Source organism: Cricetulus griseus, chromosome X (assembly GCF_003668045.3).
Source record: "Cricetulus griseus strain 17A/GY chromosome X, alternate assembly CriGri-PICRH-1.0, whole genome shotgun sequence".
Lineage (NCBI taxonomy): Eukaryota > Metazoa > Chordata > Mammalia > Rodentia > Cricetidae > Cricetulus > Cricetulus griseus.
Genome location: NC_048604.1, coordinates 1,573,192 through 1,598,452, shown reverse-complemented (window position 1 = coordinate 1,598,452; position 25,261 = coordinate 1,573,192). Strand labels below are relative to the sequence as shown.

At 42.6% G+C, this 25,261-nt stretch overlaps 1 protein-coding gene across 1 annotated transcript; it reads left to right on the top strand.

Annotated features, from left to right (window-relative positions):
• Nucleotides 1-5: 5 nt before the first annotated feature.
• On the top strand, nt 6-25,051 carry Opn1mw (opsin 1, medium wave sensitive). The gene is made up of 6 exons (XM_027432389.1): nt 6-135; nt 13,678-13,974; nt 17,438-17,606; nt 18,898-19,063; nt 22,661-22,900; nt 24,941-25,051. Exons 1-6 carry the CDS (start codon nt 39-41, stop codon nt 25,049-25,051), a joined length of 1,080 nt encoding a protein of 359 aa, XP_027288190.1. The 5' UTR covers nt 6-38.
• Nucleotides 25,052-25,261: the final 210 nt, after the last annotated feature.

Sequence of the window (25,261 nt, the reverse complement as noted above, 5' to 3'; positions counted from 1 at the left end):
CTAACTGGCAGGTCACAAGGACAGTGTTTTCCACAGCCATGACCCAACGGCTTACAGGAAGAGAGACACTGGACCACTATGAGGATAGCACCCACGTAAGCATCTTCACCTACACCAACAGCAACAGCACCAGAGGTGAGCAACAGGTACCCTGGAAGTTCAGTCTCAGTTACCAGACTAGGGTGGCTATGATAAAAGCTACCAGCCACACCCAAATTCTCTCTTCTACATAACCCTATCTCCCTTAGCTTTAATGATGATGTCATAGTGGACAGATAAAAGAACACTCACCCTAAAACCACATGCACTTCCCTTAGCCTCTAGAAATCTGTGAATTGGAATAGTTCATAAGATCTTCCTCCTTGGGGAAGAACAGGGTCTGTCTTTGTTTCCTCTAAAGCCACAAAGAAGCTGAAAAGGTGGTCTGCAGAACATAGACCCATTGAAGGAAATGAGAAAGTTTGGCAGGCATCTGAGTGTACCTGAACCCAGAGAGGGAAGCTGGGAAAGCTGTAGCAGAAGACAGATAACTAGGCTAGAAGATGTTGTAACAGTTATATCGTCCAACCCAGGGCCCAGGTCATACCACCAAACCTGTTCACTTGTGAGGAGGAGAGCTAACAAATGGTCTTTGTGTCTTGAGCAGTCCTAGGAGCTGAGGACTCATCAGGGAAGCCTGAGTTCTGCCTTTAGAAGTTATGTGAAAAGCTTTGCATGTGGGACTATCAAATGACTGAAAGCAGTCCCCAGCCCCCAGTACCAGGTCTCCCTTTAAAGGTTCCCTAGAACCCTAGGCTGGCAACACCCTGCTCTGGGGTTGCTAGGGCCACCACCATAGGAACAGGGACTTCAGGCCAGACAAGCTAGGTTTCTGTACTTCACTTCCATAGTGTTGTTATGGTTCCTTCCATGCTTCAATGAGGCACAACACCCCTTTTTTCTGATGCCAGAGACTTTATTTTGTGCAAAGCTTCAAGCATATATCAAAGGAATAGGGAGAGTATCATGAATTCAGGTCTTTGTCATTCAGCTTCCATGGGTTTTATCTTTTTTCATCTGTGACCCTTCTTTCTTCCTGATTCTTTTTATTTTAATTTTGCATTTTATTTATTTGCTTGTTTATTTATTGAGAGAGGATGTGTATGTTACATGTGGAGATCAGAGGACAACTTGGTGACATATGTGTAGAGGTCTAAGGATAACTTAGGGCAGTCAGTTCTCTCTTTCTACCTTGTGGGGCCCAAAATTAAACTCAGTATGTCAGTCTTGGAAGCAAGCACCTTTACCTACTAAGCCTGAATCTTACACACACAAATCTAACACATATCCTTTCTTTCATATGCACTTTGGATGTATCTCTAAGATGAAAGGACTATACAACACATAACTATGATGCCTTCCTAATACCAAAAGTTTAGCAATGTTTCCTGAATAGTATGCATTATCTTAGTTGATGTTAGAAATATCTTATTTTCAATTGGTAATGATGGCCTCTACCTAGGATGTAGAAGCTGAAGGAACAAAAGTTCAAGGTCATCCTCTGATAAATATGGAGTCTGAGGCCAGACCTGCCATGCATGAAACTGTGTCAAAAAAGTAAATCACTTTGATGGTCCCCCGTGGAGGGCCTCACTATCCCTGGGAGGAAGAGAGGTAGGTTGGGGGGGTTGGGGGGAACATGGGAGGATGGATGGGCGAGGGAATGGGGGAAAAGAAAAATAATTTCATTACATACATGATTTTCAAAGAATAAATATTATCTTTAAAAATATTTTTTAAAAAAAGTAAATCAGCTAGTAGCAATGGTGCACACCTTCAGTCCAAGCCCTTGTGAAGCAGAGGCATTTGGATCTCTAGGAGTTTGAGGCCAGTCTCATTTATATAGCAAGTTCCAGGACAGTCAGTGCTATATATTTCTCAAGACCTTGTCTCAAAAAGATCATGTTTTTGTTTTGTTTTACATTTAAATGTATTTATCTGAGAGGAGATTCACCACAACATACACAGAGGTCAGAACTTGTGAGAGTGAGTTCTCTTCTTCCACCATGTATATTCCATGGACCAAATTTAGATTGTCAGATTTGGGGGCAGATGCATTTATCCACTAAGTTATCTCGACAGCCCTATACTGTTTTTGTTTTGTTTTGAAGTCAAGAGTCTTCTTATGCTTCTGAAACCATCCTGGAACTTTATATCCCAGGATGGCCTTGAACTCACAATCCCCTGCTTCAGCTTCCAGAGTCCTTGGATTACAGTCATTCACTACTATGCCCAGAAAAAAAGTGTTATACTTTTAGTTGTTTTGAATTCCAGACTCAAAGTGTACACATTTGTGTTGATTACTAGATAAAACTCAGGCTCTTATGCATGCTAAGCAAGTACCCTACCATGTAGCTAATTCCCTGGCCTAATTGCTACATTTTTCATTTTCCTTGCAATTTTTAAAGAAAATAACCATTTTCCATGGACTTTTCCTCACTTCAAGCATTGCTTATGAATAACCTATAATGTGATTTAATATGCTTCTCTGAGTGTATTCATTGTTACTTTTTTTGTTGTTGTTTGTATATAAACTGTGGCTCCAGCACCACAACTAAGTCTGAGTATCCAGTGAAAGCCTGGAGATTTAGTTAAAAGAGCTGTCCGGCTGCTTATGCTATATGCGTCTGTCCTTATTCCAGGAAGGGAGCAGCTTTATATACAGACTTACAGCACAGTGGAAAAACCCAGGTGTAAGAGCTCATGGAAGAAGAGCTCCTGTTTTCCCAGGTGTAGTGGGGCAAGGCCGGGGCTGTAAGCCAGGACTAGAAATCAGGATGCACCTGTGATTATTGGCTGACAAGCAACTCACGGAGACCCTGTGGGGGCTGGGGCCCAACATCTCCCAACATAAACAATTGATCTGAAGGTCTGACTGGTACTAGTAGAGACAGAATCCTTTGACAGAAGTAATAGAAGTGAGAGCAAGTCCTGGGCTAGGATCTTCCATGCAAAACTTTATTGGGACATCAGATCAAGCAGGGCACTCTCAACTTGAGCAGAAAGGCTGTTCTCCAGAGGGAGAGAGGCAAGCTTTTCTTTGTTTGCTGGAGTAGTCTGGAGATTTTTCTCCTAGCTATAGCTGTGGTCTCAAACAATGTTCTATTTTTCTTATAAGACATTGACTAATCCTAGAAATCCAGGTGCTGCCTCCTTTATACTTCTTTCCTGGCCTGGTGCCTCCAGTCATGGTAGTTGGTTGGTGTCTGAAGCCTCAAGGAGGGAGAAGACACTGGATAAGTGTGGATAAGGATAGCCCTGGATTTTGTTTTCAGTTATCAGCAGGTCTATACACAGAGCTAAGTAAAATCTGACTCAAAGGTCAAGGCATCAAGGGGGAAGACAGATGGGCCAAGTCTTGTCGTCCCATCCCAGTCACCCTGTCAGACACCTGCAGGCCCAAGTAAAGAGACAGTGCTTTCAGTAAAAACAGTCTTCAGGTCCCTGGGCAATAATGTAAGCAACTGTAATCACAACCCATACCTCAGAGTCATTCTCTGCCCAGCTGTATGACCTTCAGAATTAGTGATCTTTGGGCTGGAGGGGTGGCTCAATGATTGAGAGCACTTACTGCTTACAGAGGACCCAAATTCAAATCCCAGCATCCACAACAGGTGTCTCATAGCTTGAGCCTGTAACTCCAGGTCCAGGAGATCTGACGCCTCTATCCTCTGAGAGCAACTACACTCACATGTACATACCTAAATGCAAACACACACATCTACACATAATTAAAAATAATAAAAATGAATCTTAAAGAATTGGAAATCTTGTAGTTAACTGAGAGCCAGCAAAGCTAAAATTCTTTTGTCTTCCCTCAGTGGCTAGACCGGTATCCAGCTAGTGTTTTGTGTCTCAGTGAAGACAGTTTTCAGAAGCATCTCTTTTCTTGGGGGAATCACCAAGTTGCTTAAGCATAATTCCCAGATGTTCTAAGCAATTGGGGATGCTAAGCTGACTCTGCCCTGACGTCCCTTCCTAGCTTGATTACTTTAATAAAGGAAATCATTCCTCAGTTTCCACCACCAGACTCTCCAGAGTGCAGCATTATGAAAAGTAAGATGTATGCTAGATTCTTTCCCCTCCCTTTTTTTAAGGCAACATCTCCCTATGTAGCCCTGGCTGACCTAGAATTCACTATATAGACTGGATTGGCTTCAAATTCATGGCCAATCCTCCTGCCACTGCTAAGATTATGAGAATGTACCACGATGCCGAGCTCTCTTTTCTTGTATTTCTCCATTCTCCAATAGTGATTTGGTTTACATCTCTCTACTTTTCCTCCCACTAAAAATCTTGTTATTCAGGAATTAGAACTTAATGTCATTACTCATTTTCTCTATGTCAGAACACATACACACATTTATCTCAGAAGAGTGATACCAACACTACTATAAATAATATCAATACTGGGTACAGTGGTCCCTACCTGGAATCCCAGCAAATGGAGGACAATCATGTGTTCAAGGCCATCTTCAGCTAAACAAGCAAGTCAGAGGCCACCCTGACCTATATGATACTTATCCCCTTCCCCTGGAAAAAAAGATTTGACTAATGGCTGGAGTAACAACACAACAGTTAAAAGCACTGACAGCTGTTTTTAAAAAGTGGCATGAAGGAGAAAGATGCCATGGGACAGAGTTCAAGTGGAGGGCTTTTTTTTTTAATTAGGGAAAGGGATCATAAAAGGGGGGAAGGGGAGAACAGCCTCCAGGGACAGGAGCAGTGGGAGAAAGGAAAAAGAGACAGACAGGGAGAAAGAGGAAGAGAAAGATGGAGGAGAGAGAGAGAGAGAGAGAGAGAGAGAGAGAGAGAGAGAGAGAGAGAGAGAGAGATACAGGGAGAAGGAGGATGGCAGGTGGGCAGAGCTCTGTTAAAAGGGAATATAGTGAATGTGCACAGGAGGTGCTCTAAGTGGCTGTAGCTGAGAGCATATCCTGTCAGAACCCCAGGGTCAGGCCAGTACAGATGCCTGAATACTAACAACTGCTCCTCAGAAGACCAGGATTTGATTCCTAGCACCTATATGACGGCTTAAAACCATCTGTACTTGCTTAGGTGGTAGTGGTGCATTCCTTTAACCCCAGCACTCAGGCAGCAGAGGCAGTCATCTCTCTGAGTTCGAGACCAGCCTGGTCTACAGAGTGAGTTTCAGGACAGCCAGGGCTGTTATACAGAGAAACCCTGTCTCAAAAAACAAGAGGCACAGGCGGATCTCTGAGTTCGAGGCCAGCCTGGTCTCCAGAACGAGTGCCAAGATAGGCTCCAAAGCTGCACAGAGAAACCCTGTCTTGAAAAAAAAAATCTGTAACTCCAATTCCAGGAGATCCGATACCCTTTTCTGGCCTCTCACATAGTATATAGACATGCATGAAGGGAAAACAGCCATGCACATAAAAAAGTGATAAGTTTTTAGGGGACTGGATAGATGACTTAACTTCTCTTCTAAAGATACCAGTTTTGATCCATAATACCCACACAATGGCTCTCAACTATCTGTAAAATTCCAATCCCAGGGAATCCTCTTCTGGCTTCTGTACACCATGCTAATGTAATGCCCACAGACAAACCACCTACACACATAAGTGAAAATGTTTTAAAATTTAAATAGGATTACTAAAGACCTAATATTTGTACATGTCCTTTCACACTGAGGATGTATGTCATTAGGTTTATGTAGTTGAGACACTGTGCTTTCAATCCCTCTTCTCTGTAGTTATGCTATTGACTGGATGTGTGCATTTAGATTCCTTTGTTTTGTTTTGATACCCAGGTTACTTTTAAAAAATGACATGCATTACCACACCTGACAGATATTACATTTATGTTTAAATCTTACGACATAAGCCACTATGCTTTTAATCCCAATACACAGGATGCAAAGTCCAGCTTAGTATACATAGCAAGTTCTGGACAAGCCAGGTCTACATAGACAAACTGTCTCAAAATAATTTTAATGTAAAACCTCTTTCTTTAATTAGAAAGATTTTACATCAAAATAAATTTTTATAATTATGTAATATGTTGGTTATAAGGTTCCATGGTGGTGCACACCTTTAATTCCAGAATCAGGAGACACAGGCATGTGGTATCCGTGCTACGACTAAGTCCGAGTATCAGGCGAAAGCCTGGTGATTTAGTTAAAAGACGTGTGGCCACTTGTGCTATGTGGGTCTTTCCATCTTTATTCATCCTCCTTATTCCAGGGGGAGAGCAGCATTATATACACTTACAGCACAGTGGAAAAACCCCAGGTGTAAGAGCTCATGGAAGAGCTCGTGTTTTCCCAGGTGTAGTGGGGCGAGGCCTGGGCTGTAAGCCAGGACTAAAACACAGGATGCACCTGTGGTTATTGACTGACAAGCAACTCACAGAGACCCTGTGGGGACTGGAGCCCAAGATCTTCCCCTTCTTTATATATAAATTAGTACCTGTGTTAGGTAACCAGGATGTTGACGCCAACCTTACCTGTCAATGGAGAGATCACCCAGGCTGCATGACTCTCCTGTCTTAGGGTCGGCTGGCATCCCCTTGGCCTCACCCGTCATTGGCTGCCTAATTTTTCTGTAGGGTCAACCATAGTTGAGCTGAAGGATTCTCTGTGTCATTGAGTGACAAATTGAACCTAGGCTTGTCTAGCGCTGAGGCGCCTTAGCCAAATGAAGTCCTATGGCTGCAAGGCCCAGAGATAAGGACCCCTAACCCTAACCCACCATCTGCAATCCCCTAAGGATGATCTCTCCTGAGGACAGAGGAACCTGGGTCTCATTTATCCTAATAATTTGATTGGCCAATTGATGAGTATAATTTGTTGATTAAGATTTAACCTTCATACCTGGACTAAGTTATTTATGGAGCTCTGAGTGGTAAGAGCCTCTGTTACTTCCCCTGCCAGTTTATTCACTGTGCTGGCTGTAGTTACAGACTGTGAGATGGCAATCTCAGACACAGTGGCTGCTGTAGCAGCAATAGCTGCATTCACAACAGTGACGCCAAAGTCTCTTTGTCCATCAACTTTCAAGATGGCCTGCCTGTTGAGAAACTGGAACTCTGGAACCCACTGCCTCCTTTCTTTCACAGACTATAGATTCGATGCCATCAAGGGTCAGGAACACTGGTTCAGCAGGTCTCACTTAAACTGGCTTGTGTAGGCTCCTATGGTCTCAGGTCTGCTTTTTCTCTCCTTTATGCATCTCGCCAAATGTTCTGGCAACCATCTCACTTTATTCTTTTCCTGCAAGAAAACACAAACATGCCCTCGACTCCAAATTAGGGCAGGGTCGGGTCTTCTCCACTGTCTAATGCATTATGTGGAGACAGGGTACATTATTCCCTGTTTTTATCTTTTGAAGTTACATTTTCAAGGAGCTATGAGCATGCTCCACAACTCCTTGTCCCCTAGGATTACAAGAAACACCTGCCCTGTGATCAATTTTCTATTGAGTACAAAATAGCTGAAATGCCTTACTAGAATATCCAGATCCATTGTCTTTTATCACTTTTGGAGCTCCTATGTAAGTGAAACATCTTAAACAATGACGTATGTTTAGAAACCTGAATACCTATCAACTGCCATGTGCACATAGTTTAATTTGTCAAATTCTGTAATACGAGTAACATCCATTTGCCATAAATGATTAGGAAGTAGGCTTTGAGGGTTCACGCTGAAGTTAGCCACCGGTAGATACTGTGGGGCACACTTCACATTGTTTGATGATTTGGCGAGCAGTCTCTTTGGTTAAGCCAATTTTTTTCTTAAACTTTTGGTGATGAAAGTACAAGTTTTCTGAGACAAATTGAACACTTTGCCAAGCAGTCCGTTGACTCGTTCCCTTTAGGCAGTATGCAGGGAAAGGCCTGAATGGGTTTCCAATGTGACCCACAAAACATGGCAATTTTCTTAGGTGAACAACATTTTGAATTTGCTCAAATATTTTTAACCTGCTCATTACTGGTTCCTATGCACGGAACTGTATCACCTGAAGAGCCTTAAAGACATAAAGTGACGATCAGTGTACAAATTAAATGAATCATTTACTAGGAGCCGAACGACCATTGCAACAGCTCGTAATTTGACTATTTGAGCTGAAGCTGGAGTTGTCCGTTTTACATATTTTTCCATAAGCTGATCTTTTATTAGAAGAACCATCAGTAAAAACTAACACATTTACAGAACTGCTTTTTACAATTTTGGGTAATGTAAAAGGATGCATTAGAGTAAACTGTAACAGTATGAGCTGGAAACCGATTATCAATTCTCCCTGAAAACTGAGCAAAGACAATTGCCTATGAATCACTGTTCAGAAACTACTAATCAACCTGTCGCTTGGTATAAGCGCCATGTATCATACTTGGTTCTCTGTCAAAATATCATCTAGACTCCATACAGCATTTTTACACCATATAGGATACTGCTTCGAAGTAAGGATATAGCATTTTTGCTGGGAAAAGACAGCATAAGCTTTCCATGTTTTTGTACTGTTAACATCTGTTGATGCCGATTACATTCTCTAAAAGTAGAACTCGTCTACCCTTTTTTGTTAACTGGGTGGACTGAAATAATCACCATCTTTTAGAATTGTATTTAAAGGTTTTTAGATCATTAACTAGATGGCCCCCAAAAGGGAAGTAACCATAGAATATTTTTTAACTATCTCTAAAAAAAAAAAAATCAAAGACTAAACTATCCTTTTTAATTTCTATCTTTTAAGACTTAATTTCTTTAGAATAAGTCCCAAACAATTTTTGAAAATTAAAGTTTCTGAGCAGTCTTTTCTACTCTCACCTGTTAAGCTCTACAGCTGACACGACCTAATTTGTATCTTAGCTGATACCATTCCAGGTGGGGGCTCTAACAAGCTTTTTGGGGCTTTCTCAAAACCCTTTTTTTTTAAATCATGTATTAACTTCTTTTAGATCTTTTTTAACCAATAAATTTTTAGGATTTTTTGTAACCTCTACTTTGTAAAACCCCACAGAAATCATCTGTATAGATTTCTTTTGCTCTTTAGTCAATGACATAGTCTTTTGCTATTTTTTCCACCAACTGGCTCTGAGGGCTCAAATTGCTAATCTTTGCTCTTTATAACTATGTTTAAAGAAATTTTGGTAGCTTTTTAACTCTATCCGAAACAATTTAAGTATCCCTTTAGTCATATCCAAGGCAATTGAAGCAGTTCCTTTTGTCAGCATTCAGGCATTCACAATCACATTCCATACATACCAGTGTGGCCACACAATACACACAGAACATGCACACCATCTCTCATCTCCCCTTTTGCCTAGATTATGATTAGTTTGTTGAAAATTCTAATTGAAATCTCCTGTAGCACAATAGCTATAGTCAATCCTTGAATTAAAACCAAGGTTTTAAAACACTTTTTGATTAGCTGTATTAATAGTATTTTCTATACATTTGGCTGGGCATCAGCCACAGTAGCAGCTCTCCAGGCTGCAAGTTTCTTAGGTTTTTTCCTTGGCCTTCCTTGCCTTTTGCCCTCTGGCCCACTGTAGATCTGTGGCTGCTTTCCTTTCCTGCATATCAGGCACAAACCTGGTTCCCTATTTTCTCCTCTGTTTGGGATGTTGTCTGACCTGGTACCCTCTCTGACCACATCCAAAGCAACCTCTAGAAGGCTCTTGTGCTTTTCTCCTTATTCCTTGCTTTCTCTGTAGTCATAACATTTTTAACTGAAGTTCCTGCAAGGCAGCCGCCATTGCCAATCCCCAAGTGTAAGCTGGTCTGATATCTAAACAAATCTTAATGAACTTGTCTATGTCAGCCTTCTTCCTGTGAGGCCTTGGCATGGCCTGGCATGCTGTAGTAGTGTTGTCATAAGTTAGCCGTTTCATAATCAAAGGTCCAACACCTGTGTCTCTAACGTTTTTGGATGTCCGCATTGGCCTAGACAAATTCTGAAATAACTCCCTAGGTCCTTGCCTGCTCTCTTTGATAAATAATCTCCCCCTGACCAGCAGACCTTGGCTATGTTTCCAAATTCCTAGGGATAATGCTTCTACACCAATATTCCCCAGATGCTTCTGGGTGAAAACTGCTGTTGGTCTAAAATGAACACAAGTCATCCTCAGTTTCTTGAGCTGCTTAAATGGCATCAGTATCTGCATCTTGCTTTTGTTTCTCTGAGTATCTCTATGCTCCTATATAGGAAATGTCTGAAATCCCTGAGCATCTCTTTCCATTTGCCACTTGTCTAATATTAGCTCGCATTGGAGATATTGGACCTGCTGTGGATGCCCACCATGACTCAAAGGGTGTCTATTGCTTTCACAGACAAAGGAACATTGATCTGAGGAAACCTGCAAATTTCTTATCTCCTGTGAGAGAGATTCCACTAAATCAAGCCTCTTAGTTCCTACTGAATTTTACCACTGGGTTTTGCCTCCATTTTCCCAGTTTAAAATGAAGGAGCTGAAGACTGTCCCATCCTGATACTTAGCATCTTTCTCTTTATACTCATCCCAATCACTCTGCACTGTATATCCTTTTTCATCTAGCTACTCCTCAGTAGGTCTCTGGTCTTTATTACATTGCTAACCAGTTCCGGGGCAGATATTTCCTGCTGTCCTGCCCTTATATGCAATCGTACCTTCCTTTCCCCAAGCCCCAGGGGCAGCTCTGATACACCTGGGGCAATGGCTTCTGCAAGAGGGAAGGATCCTTTCAAAACCTTTGAACTCTAAAATCTTTTGTATTTGCTTCTGCTTTACTTCAGCTCTTCTGGCTACTAAAGTATACCCAAGTAAATATACATTATCTGGCTAATAATTCTGTCTCATATCTCTAACTATATACATTTTTACTCTCAAGGTTAACTCACTTCTCTATCATCTGGCTAATATTTCTGGTCATTACCATTTATAACCAACCCCATTTAAATGAAAATATACATTCATAAACAATATTTGGGAATGTGGGCGTCATTCTCTCCAAACTGCTTCCTGCTGATTGGGGGCACTGAAATACCATGGGGATACTAAGAAAACCCAGAAATCCTGGCTAGAGTGGTCTGTGACTGCATCATCCCAGGTGTCTTCAATGTTGGATCACCTGGCAGTTGCTTCAGGGAGTCTTGCTTCATCAAACCATGTCAGTCTGAAAGGAATCTACAGCTTTTCATTTTCTGTGGAAACAAAAGCAGAAATTGTTTTTCCCAAGTAACCTATCCTTATATTTAAATTTAGAAGACAAAGCATTTTTAAAATATATAAGTTGGATTAATTCAGCATATATAATCAAGTATCTGTTAGCAGCTTTTGCTCTTAGCAACTGAACAATTTAAAGGCAGCACAATAGCTTATAGTATCCAGGCTCTGTATTTTTTGCTTTTCATTTTCTCTTTAAAACTTTATTTATCGCCGGGCGTTGATGGCACACACCTTTAATCCCAGCACTCAGGAGGCAGAGGCAGTTGGATCTCTGTGAGTTCAAGGCCAGCCTGCTCTCCAGAGGGAGTGCCAGGATAGGCTCCAAAGCTACACAGAGAAACCCTGTCTCGAAAAACCAAAAAACCAAAAAACCAAAAAAACTTCATTTTCTTTTTTTAAAACTCTGCATTTTTTTACTTTTTATTTTCTTCTTAAAACTTTACTTTTCATTTGCTATTTTTCTATTATTTTTACTTTTCATAACAATTCCATTAACTACAGTTTTCTTTTTGAGACAGCGCTTCTCTATTTCCAATCCAACTCTGAGTTGAGGCACTGTTCTAGTACCTTTACCAACCCAACTCTCTTAGGAGTTGAGGCACCAATCCACTCTCATAAACCTTACTTGCTGGCCAGCCTTCTGAGGGTGATCTCTCAGGTCCCCTTTCTTTCTCCATCTCTGTAAGATCTGCACTTATGTCGCCCGTGCTGCGACTAAGTAAGTCCAAGTATCCGGCGAAATCCTGGAGATTTAGTTAAAAGCAGAGACGTCTGGCCACTTGTGCTATGTGGGTCTTTCCATCTTTATTCCTCTACCTTATTCCAGGGGGAGAGCAGCATTATATACACTTACAGCACAGTGGAAAAACCCCAGGTGTAAGAGATTGTGGAAGAAGAGCTTGTGTTTTCCCAGGTGTAGTGGGGCAAGGCCGGGGCTGTAAGCCAGGACTAGAACACAGGATGCACCTGTGGTTATTGACTTGACAAGCAACTCAGAGAGACTCCTTGGGGGCTGGAACGCAACAGAGGTAGGGATATCTGTGAGTTTAAGGCCATAGCAAGTTCCAGCACCAAGTAGGGCTATGTAGACCTTGTCTTAAAAAAAAAAAACAAAATAGTAGCAGTAGTAATAATAGTAATAGTAATAACAATAACAATATCAATAATAATGTTCCAAAGGAGCGTTATTGGGAGTTGACTTTTGCTACCTTTCTCTTGTTCATTTGTCTTTTTTTGTTTTGTTTTGCTTTTTTGGTTTTTTTTTTTTTTGAGACTGGGGTTTATCTGTGTAATTTTGGAGGCTGTCCTGGCACTCGCTCTTTAGACCAGGCTAGCCTCTAACTCACAGAGCTCTGCCTGTCTTTGCCTGCCGAGTTCTGGAATTAAAGGCATGGGTCACCTGCTTTCTTGTTCATTTCTTTATGAATCCTGTTCTACTGCCTTTAGGCAGGAGGGACAGGCTGCTCTGGTGTCATTGCTAGAGGCTCTGGTCCCCCTCCTTGACTGCTGCCTGGGCCTGGGTAGTCCTTTACCCACTTTTGTCAGTGTTTTGCCTGGTTGGAATCTATCATCTAAAAAGGGCTCTGACTTAGAATCTGTAACATTTAATTTGCTTGTCTTTAAACTAGAGGTTCCAAATGCCACCCAGTTCCCTCTGCTCTGCTCCAGTTCACCTGCTGTACTTTCTCAGGGGAGTTACATTGACAGTCTAAGGGTTCTCTGTTCTCAGGTCTATTGAAAACCTCCCTTGTCATCAGGCAGTGGTGGCGCCCTCCTGTAAATCCCAGCACCTGGGAGTTAGAGGCAGGAGAATCTCTGTGAGTTTGAGGCTGGCCTTGCCTGGTTTACAGAGTGAGTTCCAGGACAGCCAGAGCTGTTACACAGAGAAACCCTATCTTGAAATACCAAAAAAATCCCTATTGCTTCATACTATTCCCCTATACATAGAGACTGAGACTCTGTGAGTCTTGGGTTATCAATGACCTATAGTCCTACATCTCATATTGAGGAGTCCTGGGAATCTGTGCAGGGTTTCCTGTTAGAAACAAATAGGCCAATACACAAGACACAGTAGTGCTGCAGGTGAGATTTACTTGTTCCTCCTAACACAGGCAGGATATTGCACTGGGACTGGGAGGGGGTGTTGTTGTTTTTTTTTTTTTCTTTTTTGTAGTGGATAGACTGCAGAATTCTAGCAAGCATAGGCCTCTTTGTGTTGCTTTTCTAGTTCTGTGAAGCCTTATTATACAATAGCAGAGAGTGTAGCTTGTGACCTTCTCCAATTATTCTGGCAAAATGTAGCAATAGCAAATGTCTCTCTTTTATAAGGACCTCAGTCCTACTGAATTAGGGCTCACCCTAATAGCCTCATGTGCAGGGGTCACATGGAGCAAGGAAAAATGGGATCAAGATGCTGGTGCAGCTGTGTAAAGTTTTGTGCAGCTCCTCTATTCTGTACCTCTTTTCTTCCAGGTCCCTTTGAAGGTCCCAATTATCACATTGCTCCCAGGTGGGTGTACCACCTCACCAGTACCTGGATGATACTTGTGGTCATTGCATCTGTCTTCACTAATGGACTTGTGCTGGCAGCCACCATGAGGTTCAAGAAGCTGCGCCATCCTCTAAACTGGATTCTGGTGAACTTGGCAGTTGCTGACCTAGCAGAGACTGTCATTGCCAGCACTATCAGTGTTGTGAACCAAATCTATGGCTATTTCGTGCTAGGCCACCCTCTGTGTGTGGTTGAAGGCTATGTTGTCTCCCTGTGTGGTAAGCTGAAGGGGACACAACCTAGTGTATCTAAAGAAAATGATACTGCAAACCCTGAGGTTCCCAAATTGTGTGTGTGTATGAGGCACAGTATGAAAGGAGATACTTATGGTAAAAGCTGGATTACAGTCAGCACAGGGGTTGGAGGACAAACTTACAAAATTCTGAAGACTTCCATATGAGCACACATTTTCAACTGTTTGCTTGAGTACAACATTGAGACAGACTCTAGCTATATGTACCCAGTTTGGGACTGTGGGGTGTTGTGGAATATTATTTTAAGGTGTGTTATATTCCTTCCTACTGCTTTTGTTTACAATGCAAAAAAAACATGTTCCATTTGTTTGATTAAATAAAATTAACCTGTGGTCAGTAGACTGAGTCAACAGCTAGCTGACAGGAAGTGGTAGGGAGGAACCAGGTGTGGTGAGTATTAAGTAGGAGCGGAGCAGAAGGTTTTGTGGGTTTTCAGGACAGCTGAACAAGGACAGGAGGTTAGCTACTTGTGATCCAACCTCTCTGAATTAGCAGGATTTCACCTCAACCTTTGAATCCTGAGTCCTATAGAGGGGTAGAGATGTAGATAAAATTTCTCTCCATGGCTTTGAGAGATCCATTGCTTGAGGAAACAAAATTTCTTCCTGCTATGACCCTGGCACTTTCTGCCGAACCACTGCTGGTAGGAGCAGAGTTGAAGTTGCTGATTAGAACAGCAGTTGCTTAAGGGGCAACTTCTGAATTGGGAAAAAAAACAGTGAAGCTCATGTGGGAAGAGATAGATAATGAGTCAGAGAATTCCAGAACCATATGAAGGGCAGGCTCTAGGTCCCTTGGATGGACTCATACCCAAATCAGGGATATTTGTTTTCATCCTGTCTCTAAGGCTGGTAAATGACACTGGGAGGACTGTTCCCAGGGGAAGACACTAGTGTTGCTGGTTATTTATTCTTTGCTCTTTTTGGCTTTTGGGGGCCCACCACCCAGCTCCCAAATAAATACACACACACACACACACACACACACACACTATTTCTTATGAATACCTGGACTTAGCTTGGCTTGTCTAGACAGCTTTTCTTAAATTGTCCCATCTATGTTTTGCCTCTAGGTTTTTATCTTTCTCTATTTCTATATACCTATCTTTACTTCTTTCTCCATGACTTGCTGAGTGGGTGGTCACTGATGTATTCCTTTCCTTGTTCTACCTTGCTCCTTCCTATTTTCCTCCCAGATTTTTCCTCCTATTTATTCTCTCTGCCTGCCTGTTCCGATTATCCCTTCTCCTGCCTTGCTATTGGCCATTCATGTCTTTATTAGACCAATCAGGTGTTTTAGACAGGCAGAGTAACACAGCTTCACAGAGTTAGACATGCAACATAAAAGAACGCAACACATCTTTGCATCATTCAAACAAATGTTCCACAGCTTAAACAAATGTAAGACGTCTTTAAATAATATTCTACAACACACCGGAGCTTATGAGATATTGATTGGATTTGTGGTTATATTTTATGCTTTACTAAAGCTTGCCTGAGGATTCAGAAAGCAAAGCCAGCCTCAAGATATAGAGATCAGGCAGTGGTGGCATACACCTTTAATCCCACCACTTGGGAGGTAGAGGTAGAAGGATCTGTTAGTTCAAGGCCAAACTAAACTACACGAAATCGATCCAGTCCTAAAAACAACTCACACAAAGATGATCTCAGCGCTTCTGATCACACACCTTTAATCCCAGGACTCATGAGAGATGTTTAATTAAGGAACAGGGTGTCAGAGCTGGCATTCATTCTCCAGGCACATTGAGGATAGGAAGACATTCAGTCTCAATTCTCCAGCCACAGTGACAGAATAGCAGTCTGGGATTGTACTTTGAAGTTTGGTAGAGGCAGGATCTTTTTACAGTCTGAAGTAAAGCTAGTGGCCAACTGCTTTGCTTTTCTGATTTTCAGCTTGAAGCTTTAATAAATCATAAATAGTATATACCACATGGATTCAAGACACCTTTCATTAAAACCATCAATAAGACCTGTTGGCTATGATTTGCTTAGTTTAGGTAGCTAAAGGCTGGTGAGATGATTCGATGGCTAAAGATGCTTGCTGCCAAGCCTGGTTAGCTGTGTTTGATCCCTAGGCCTCACATAATAGAAACTCCTGAAAGTTGTCCTCTAACATCCACATACACAGCATGGCTATACACACCCTAAAAGGTAGTTGCTAAGAAGTACCAGACTCTGTGCTGGAAAGGGCCTAGTAACTAGGTGGTGACCATACAGTGTCTCCTTTACCCCTCTCTTATCTCTAAGTGGGTAGGGAGAGTCTGGAAGACAGGCTCTGCTGAGCATAAATGAGAACGGACAGTTTAAATGTCTTGTGTATAAGCAGTGACTTTGAGACATCTGGATTGTCTTTCCTTACATTGTGGCACCTGCGCCACCAGCAAGTCAAATGTATCAGGTGAAAGCCTGGAGATTTAAATAAAAGACAAGACGTCCAGTCGTTTGTGCTAAGAGAATGTGTGTGTGTGTGTGTGTGTGTGTGTGTGTGTGTGTGTGTGTGTGTGTGTGTTTATTGCAGGGAGGGAGCAACCTTATATACAGACTTACAGCACAGTGGAAAAACCTCAAGTGTAACAGTTGCTGTTTTCATGGATGCCAATGAGGAGGCCTCTGCACTCCAGGGAGCCTCTGGAAGTGGATTAGTTTTTTTCCCTGGTGCAAGAAGGGACTTTGAGAGCCCATCCTACATGAAGGGATACACTCTGGCTCTGGACACGTGGGGAAGGGCCCAGGCCCAGCACAGGAAGATTTGGTGGACTTTGCAGAGCCCCTGTTGAGGGCCCTACCCTGCCTGGGGAGTGGTGGGTGGATGGGTGGGGGGTAGGTTGGAGGTGGGGGAGGAGGGATGGGGGTGAGGGGAGGGAGAGGGAGAAGGGACTTACATGTGAAACAAGCCTGTTCCCTAACTTGAAATTATATATATATATATATATATGTGTGTGTGTGTGTGTGTGTGTGTGTGTGTGTGTGTGTGTGTGTGTGTGAAGAAGAAAAAAAGAGTTGTGTTTTCACAACTAGATGTTGATACCAGTGGGGCAAGGCCAGGGCTGTAAGCCAGGACTAGAAAACAGAATGCACCTGTGGTTATTGACTGACAAGCAACTGACAGAGACCCTGTGGGGGCTGGAACCCAACAGGTGGTAGACTGACAAATTGACCTGGTTGGAACCCCACTTGCCTACCTGTGTACCCAGCAGACATCTACAAATAGCTGCCCCTGCTCTAGGCTCCTCATCATTGTCTTTCCTTGCCCTACCCATTGGGCAGATTAAGTTCACACCAGAAGGAGTACTGGAGAATATCCAAAATCTATAGGGTAGAGTAATTAGGAAAGATCAAGTAAAGAAAGTAGTGTGAACAATCCTTTGCTCAACTCGAAGCCCTGGTCTATCTCTTCTCCCCCATAGGTATCACAGGACTCTGGTCCCTGGCCATCATTTCCTGGGAGAGGTGGCTGGTGGTCTGCAAACCCTTTGGCAATGTGAGATTTGATGCTAAGCTGGCCACTGTGGGAATCATCTTCTCCTGGGTCTGGGCTGCTATGTGGACAGCCCCACCAATCTTTGGTTGGAGCAGGTAAGAGTGTAATGATGCTAGGAAAGAAGTAGCCCCTATAGGATCAAGTGGGAAAGGTCAGACTGTGTTCTCCAGGAAGGTCAAGTCACTTCTGGCTTCTGAGCCTGCATGGCTCCTTGCTTATAAGAAGGAGGGAGGAAAATCTCTCCAGGCTCCCAGTGCAGCATACACATGAATGTATGGATATATTTGACTATGGTATCAAAAGGGGCCCTGTAAATGTTTGTCTCAAGTATAAGAAACTCACAAGAACACTAGGAAAAATCCAAAATGCCCAACCTAGGTCTATAGTGTAAGTGAATACAGGATACATTTAGATTCCAGGGTCCTCTTAAAAATGTACGCATTTCTCATACATTTTACCCTACCACCTTCAGAGGGTTCTTGGAAGGTACATCTGGTCATCTATATCCTGGCCAAGCACATTCTTTGGAGGAAATACTCAAAACTATTGAGGCAATGGCTCAGATGTTTGGTTGGAAAGAATGAGCATGGACAATTGATTTTACTGTTGTACACAACAATCTGGGTGACTTTTTAAAAAAGATTTATTTATTATTCACACAGTGTTCTGCCTGCATGCATGCCTGAAGGCCAGAAGAGGGCACCAGATCTCAATACAGATGGTTGTGAGCCACCATGTGGTTGCTGGGAATTCAAATCAGGACCTTTTGTAAGAGCAGCCAGGGCTCTTAACCTCTGAGCCATCTCTCCAGCCACCATACACAATAATCTCAAGTATGTGTTCTTGTGGCATTTTGGACAGGGAATGTTCTTTCTTTGTGAAGCTTCCATAATTCTATAAAATAAGCCTTGTAAAAAACTTGTCTTTCTCCAGAACCACAATGACTGCTAGAAACTAAGAATACCAAAGTGCTAGCACTAGTAGAGGCCCAGACTGGATGATATAATTTCATCTCCATGATTACCCAGTGAGCATGTTCCTTTGTTACAGCCCTGGCATAATGGCATCAGAAAAAATTCAGGTATTCATAGGTATTCCTAAAAAGTAAGAGGAAGAGAAAGCCTCCTCACTTTCTTAGGAAAGTTGTCTAAAACCAAATAGTGATAATAATTGCACAACCTTCAAGAGTTTTAAGGTGATGAGAATGTTCTAGAAGTACAACTCTGTGTAGATATGAAATGCTATTGATTTGTCCACTTTTCATTGGTTAATTTCTTCTCCATGTAAAAACCCTCTGACTCAAGTCAGGGGTATACCCTGGCTAATTTGGCAGGTTCCAGATTGCCCCAGCTTGAATTAGGATGGGCTCCTGGCCCTTCTCTTTAGGTACTGGCCTTATGGCCTGAAGACATCCTGTGGCCCAGACGTGTTCAGCGGCACCTTGTACCCTGGGGTTCAGTCTTATATGATGGTCCTCATGATCACGTGCTGCATCTTCCCACTCAGCATCATCGTGCTCTTCTACCTCCAAGTGTGGCTGGCCATCCGATCAGTAAGCCCTTCACCCTCCTGCCCTCATTCCAAACTAGGAAGATGTCTAGGCAAGCTCACAGGCATACCTGGTAACTCTCCTGCCTTCCCACTGCTCTGATCACAAATCAATCAGTCCACCTGAATTTCTTAAATTACTTTTTTTTTTTTGAGAAAATGTCTCACTATGGAGCCCTGGCTAGCCTGAAACTTGCTATGCAGATAAGACTAGATTCAAACTCACAGAGATCCACTTGCCTCTGCCTCTTGAGTGTATAACATCATGCCTGGTTTAAACTGTTTTTTAATCCCCATGTGTATTCGTCACTGTTCTCTTGATATGAAGGATACCATGATCAAGGCAACTTATAAAAGAAAGCATTTAATTGAGGTCTTAGTTATAGTTTCAAAGGCTTAGTCCATTATCATTATGGTGGGAATCAGACAGGCATGATACTGGAGCAGTAGCAAAGAGCTACATCCTGATCCTCAGGCAGAGAGAGAAATGCTGACCTGGTGTGGGCTTTTGAAACATCAAATCCCACCCTGCTTTCACTTCTTGAATGCTTGGATTACAGGAATGTAATAAAAATTCAAGGTCATCCTCTTTACATAGCCAATTGAAGACTAGCCTGATCTCTATGAGACCCCATCTCAAAAAACAAAACAAAACATTGAGTAGTGTGAAGCAAGAAATTCCTTTGAGAGATAAATTTGAGGTTCTTTTTTAAAATTAATTAAATTAACTTATTTTACATTCCTCTTTTCCTCCTGGTCCCTCTCCCCATCCCCCTCTGTTCCCACCTCCCAATCCACCCCTCCTCTGTTTCTTTTTTGGTTTTTTATATAAATTTTTATTTAAATTAAAAACAATCTTATTTTTACATACCAATCCCAGTTCCCTCTCCCTCCCATCCTCCCATGCCCCCCACCAACCCCCCATCTACTACCCAGGGGTTGAGGCCTTCCATGGGGGATCATCAAAGTCTGTCACATCTTTTGGGGAAGGACCTAGGCCCTCCCTCCGTGTCTCTAGGCTGAGAGAGTATCCCTTCATGGAAAATGGGCTCCCAAAGCCTGTTCATGCATTAGGGATAAATACTGGTTCCACTGCCAAAGGCCCCATAGACTGCCCAGGCCTCCCAACTGACTCCCACATTCAGGGGGACTGGTTTGATCCTATGCTGGTTCCCCAGCTGTCAGTCTGGGGTCCATGAGCTCCCACTTTCTCAGGTCAGCTGTTTCTGTGGGTTTCTCCAGCATGGTCTTGACTCCTTTGCTTATCCCTCGTCCCTCTCTACAACTGGATTCCAGGAGTTCCGCTCAGTGCTTGGCTGTGGGTCTCTGCTTCTGCTTCTATCAGCTGCTGGATGAAGGCTCTATGATGGCATATAAGGTAGTCATCATTCTCATTATAGGGGAAGGGTATTTAAGATAGCCTCTCCACTATTGCTTAGATTGTTAGTTGAGGCCATCCTTGTGGATCTCTGGACATTTCCCTAGTGCCAGATTTCTCTTTATACCTATAATGGCTCCCTCTATTAAGGTATCTCTTTTCTTGTTCTCCTTCTCTATTCTTGCCTTCCTTCTCTATTCTTCCCCCAACTCAATCTTCCTGATACCTCACGTTCTCCTGAGTAAGGTAACACAGACACAAAAAGACAAACATGGTATGTAGTCACTCATATATGGATTTTAGACATAGAGCAAAGGATTACCAGCCTTCAATCCAGAGAAGCTGGGAAACAAGGAGGACCCTAAGAGAGACATACATGGTCCCCCAGATAAGGGGAAAGGGGCAAGAACTCCTGAGAAAATTGGGAGTATGGGGGAGGGGGAGGGAGGTAGGAGAAAGAGGAGGGGAGATGGGGGGAGGAGGACATGAGGGATCAGGAAGATCGAGTTGGGAGAATAGAGGAGAGCAAGAAAAGAGATTCCTCCTGTGTTTCTGTTTAGGAAAGTGCAGGTTTCCCAGGAGTATCAACAAAGCATGGCATATCAAGTTGCAGTAAGACTAAGCACCTCCCATTAATGATAGGCAAGGCACCCCAGTATGAGGAGTAGGGATACAGAAGCCAGCCACATATATGTACAATATATTTTGATTGTATTTTCCCCTCTCCCCAAATCCTCCCCACCCAACTTCATGCTCTCTCTCTCTCTCTCTCTCTCTCTCTCTCTCTCTCTCTCTCTCTCTCTCTCATAAAAACATAAAACAAAAAACAAAGATCAAAAGAAATTAAACAAAAATTAAAACAAAAAATGTATACACACAAAAAACAACAACAAACAATAACAACAAAAATAGAGTGTGTTTCATGTTAGAAACTACTTCTAATCCCTCCAAGACAGTTTCATCAACTAGGGACCAAATGTTCAAATATAAGAGCCTATGGGGGCATTGTCTCAAATCACCACAATGGGGCTCTTGGGGAAGATCAAGAAGTGGACTCAGGGGTGCTATTTGCCCTCAGACCTGCTCTCTATTGCCCTGTGTCTGGTGTTTCATCTTAGAATGCCAATTCTATCAGCAATCCCTATCCCACCAACATCCTTACCCAGGCCAGGATACCACTGGAGATTCCCCAGTAAAAAAAAAAAAATGATAGTAAGGGGATGTGTAACCTAGGTACTGTATGCCGAGAGCTCTGTGCTCCTCTACTGGTCTCCCTCTACAGCATAAATCACCCCTTTGTCAAACAACTCCCCTACCATTTACGTTATGTTCCATTTGTTTATTGGTGAGATCCTATGTAACAGAAAGGCCCTCCAGGTTTTGCTTTTCCTATATAGCTACTTTGTGCTCCATATAAATATGGAGGTGTTTATAAGGTCTTTCTGGAAAAGACCATGAACTCTACCAGTGTCTTGTAATGAAGGCTGCAATTTGATCTCTGGGTCCCTGCAATTTGGTCATCCCATATTAGAATCAATTTAGCTAGCTCCCACAGAGTTTTCTTCAAATTTTAGCAGTATTAGCTCTTGACTAGCAAAACCCATCAATGCTGTTGCAGCTCTCACTGGATTCTAGCCCTCATGGTTCCTTTTACAGCTAACTGTCTGCCATCAGCAAGCCTTCCATGGCAGATAAAGGCTGGCCTCTATCCTTTAGAAAGCGTGGAAGACGTGTGTGTATGGCTATTGCATTGCCACTGGACACCTGCCAGGCCTGGTTTAGTTAAAGCAAACTTGACTTCTAGGGCTCAGTTCAGGACTCCAAAATCAAACCTGAGCACAAGACTAGACCTTGGAATGGATCATATAAAGGCTAAGCTCGGTCTCCTTAGTTCTCCTTCACAAGCTTCTATGAAATTATAGACAACAGTTTCACAGTTTTGTCTGAGGGTTGACCTTGGCTAGGCCAGCCACTTGTTACCTCAAGGCCTACAGGAATGCCTACAAAGCTCCAGGACCACTCTGGCTCCCAAGTCAAGTCATTCTCTGACTTAGTGTGGGACACAGGATTGGAATACTAGGTGGACCATTTCCTAATCCCTGTAGATCCTTAGGTTTCCCTCTTCTTGCTAGTATCCAGACTCAGTGCCTGGGCAATAGCAATATTCCCTCCAGATATAGAGCCCAAACTGACTTCCCCATTCATTGTCCTTGTCTTCTCTAGGTGGCAAAGCAACAGAAAGAATCTGAGTCCACCCAGAAGGCCGAGAAGGAGGTGACACGAATGGTGGTGGTGATGATCTTTGCATACTGCCTCTGCTGGGGGCCCTATACTTTCTTTGCATGCTTTGCTACTGCCCATCCTGGCTATGCCTTCCATCCTCTTGTGGCCTCCATACCATCCTACTTTGCCAAAAGTGCTACTATCTACAACCCCATTATCTATGTCTTTATGAACCGGCAGGTAAGCAAAAACATGAGTAGATCAAATTCAAAATGGCCCATAACTCAGTGAAGGTTCTTACCTGGAACCAAGTCATCAATGAGAAAGCCTTATGGAGAAAGTGGGGGACTGATGATGCTCCTCTAAGAAAATGAGTGTGGAAAGGCTCTTTATGTGACCCACCCTCACCAGACCTCCTCTTAACTATGAGCTCTGGTATCCTTGCACTGTCTCCATCTGAGACTGGGTACTTAAGAAAGTGCAGTGCAGTACAAGTTCTTCCATTCTGATGACCCCACACTATGGACAGGAATATTCTAAAGGTGCTTCTAGAATTCAGATGCACTAAGCACTCAGTGAGCGTAAAATGACCCTAGCTAATTCTGCTCCTCTTGTGTTTACAGACTCAACTCTAAATTTTTCCATTTTTATACCTTGACTGGGACTTTTGCCTCCTTAAAAATTTAGCCTTTCTTGGCTACACTAGCTAAGAGTTTAAGAGCTTTTATGAACTCATGAATTAGTTCAGAGAGAGCATGCTATGGCTTTGTCCAGGGTCTTGTCTGATGGAAACCATCCATAGCTGCCATATTAGACTTTGACACAAGTTGCTCATGACTTTTAGATCCTCTTAGAAGGTTATATGTGAACCTTAAGAGGTTTATCACCTTCTGAGTGCTAGTTTCCTCCTCCTTGAATCCATCACATACACTTCATTAAGGGACATCTACTGTGTGAGTTATTAGTAATCAGAAGTGTTCACTGGAGCCTCTCATTTCATCAGACTCTGAGTCTTTCCAATTGATTCCTCTTTCCTCTATCATCTTCCTTCCTCTGGTGCTTGGGATGGAACACAGGGCCTGGTGCATGCCAGGCAAGTTCTCTACCCCAGATCTCCTCTGCCAAAAACTGAAAGCAGTCCTAGAAAGAGATCTTTGTGAAAGTCAGGAAACATATGTGGCCAGGTGTGCAAATTTTATTTTCACTCATTCTGCTATATTCCAAGAAAATTGCAACAGTAGATTCCATTCTTGTTCACTACTATCTCCCTCCAGAATACAACTAGACATGAAGTAAGAACTCAGTAAGTAGATGTTAAATGAATTTCTTGCCTTATCTGCTAGTTTTTCAGTCAGGTTCATGTTGTTATTTAGTCCACCTTTAATATTATCAATGTCAACACTTAAGTATTTTCATTTTGAGAGTTTTAATATTAGAGGAAATGACGATAGTCACAAATAGAGCTGTAATAAGGTGATACTTTTAGTTTGGGTTCTCAAAGATTTGTAGCTGGGCTCCTTAGTTGGCATTGGGTTTGGTCACTGCCTAAGTATCCTGAGGCTACCACAATAAATCCCACAAGCTTTGTGGCTTAAGACAGCAGAATTGTATCTCAGTGGCAGAGTGCTTACCTAGCATACACAGAGCCCTAGGCTACGTTCCTAGTTCTGCAACAGACAAACAAACAAGAAAAACAAGAAAATAGGACTTAAGTTTCTCACAGTTCCAGAGGCCAGAAATCTGAGGTCTAGGTGTCATCATTATTATTGTTCCTTTTTGAGGTGCTGAGAGAGTATCAGTCTTGTGTCTCTCTCCTAGCCTCCCTTGTTCTATGACTCACAGACATGCTGCCCCAATATTATTCTTAGCATAGCCATTTCCCTATATGTATAGTATTGTCTAAATCTTCCTCTTCTCACAAGTACACTGGTCACTGGGCTAGTGATAATTCTGATCCAGTATTACTTCATTGTAACATACATATGCAAAGACTCCAGTTCCAAAAAGGCACAGTCACAGGTTCCAGTAATTAAGGTGTTTTAGGAACAGTCACAACTCAACTAGAATTACCATTAACCACTAAATTATATGATTCAGACATCCTCCATTCATGTGTGTAAAGAATGAACTGAGCCTTCTTCATCCCACTCATGGTATTCTGAATGGAAGAAGGGAAGGTGTACATCCACAAAGAGACAGTACCAAATGTCCCAAGCCTCACCTTTAGCACAGTGCACTAGCTGTTTCTGCTTTGCTGAATAATGCTTCCTGTCCTTCTAGTTTCGAAACTGCATCTTACAGCTCTTTGGAAAGAAGGTTGATGATAATTCTGAACTTTCCAGCACCTCTAAAACAGAAGTCTTATCTGTCTCTTCAGTGTCACCTGCATGAGGTCTGCCTCCAACCTGTCCCATCCACCAAAGCTTTGGCCATATCCTACCTCCCTTCTCCTCCATTCTTGTGAAATAAACATAATTTCCCCTTGCCCAATCAAAGTCCCAGAGATGGCTACTACAATTTGGGGTTATATAATCTACTGGGTATTCAGGCACCAGACCTGTAGAGAGTACAATGTAGACAAAGAGACAAGAACATAGGTTT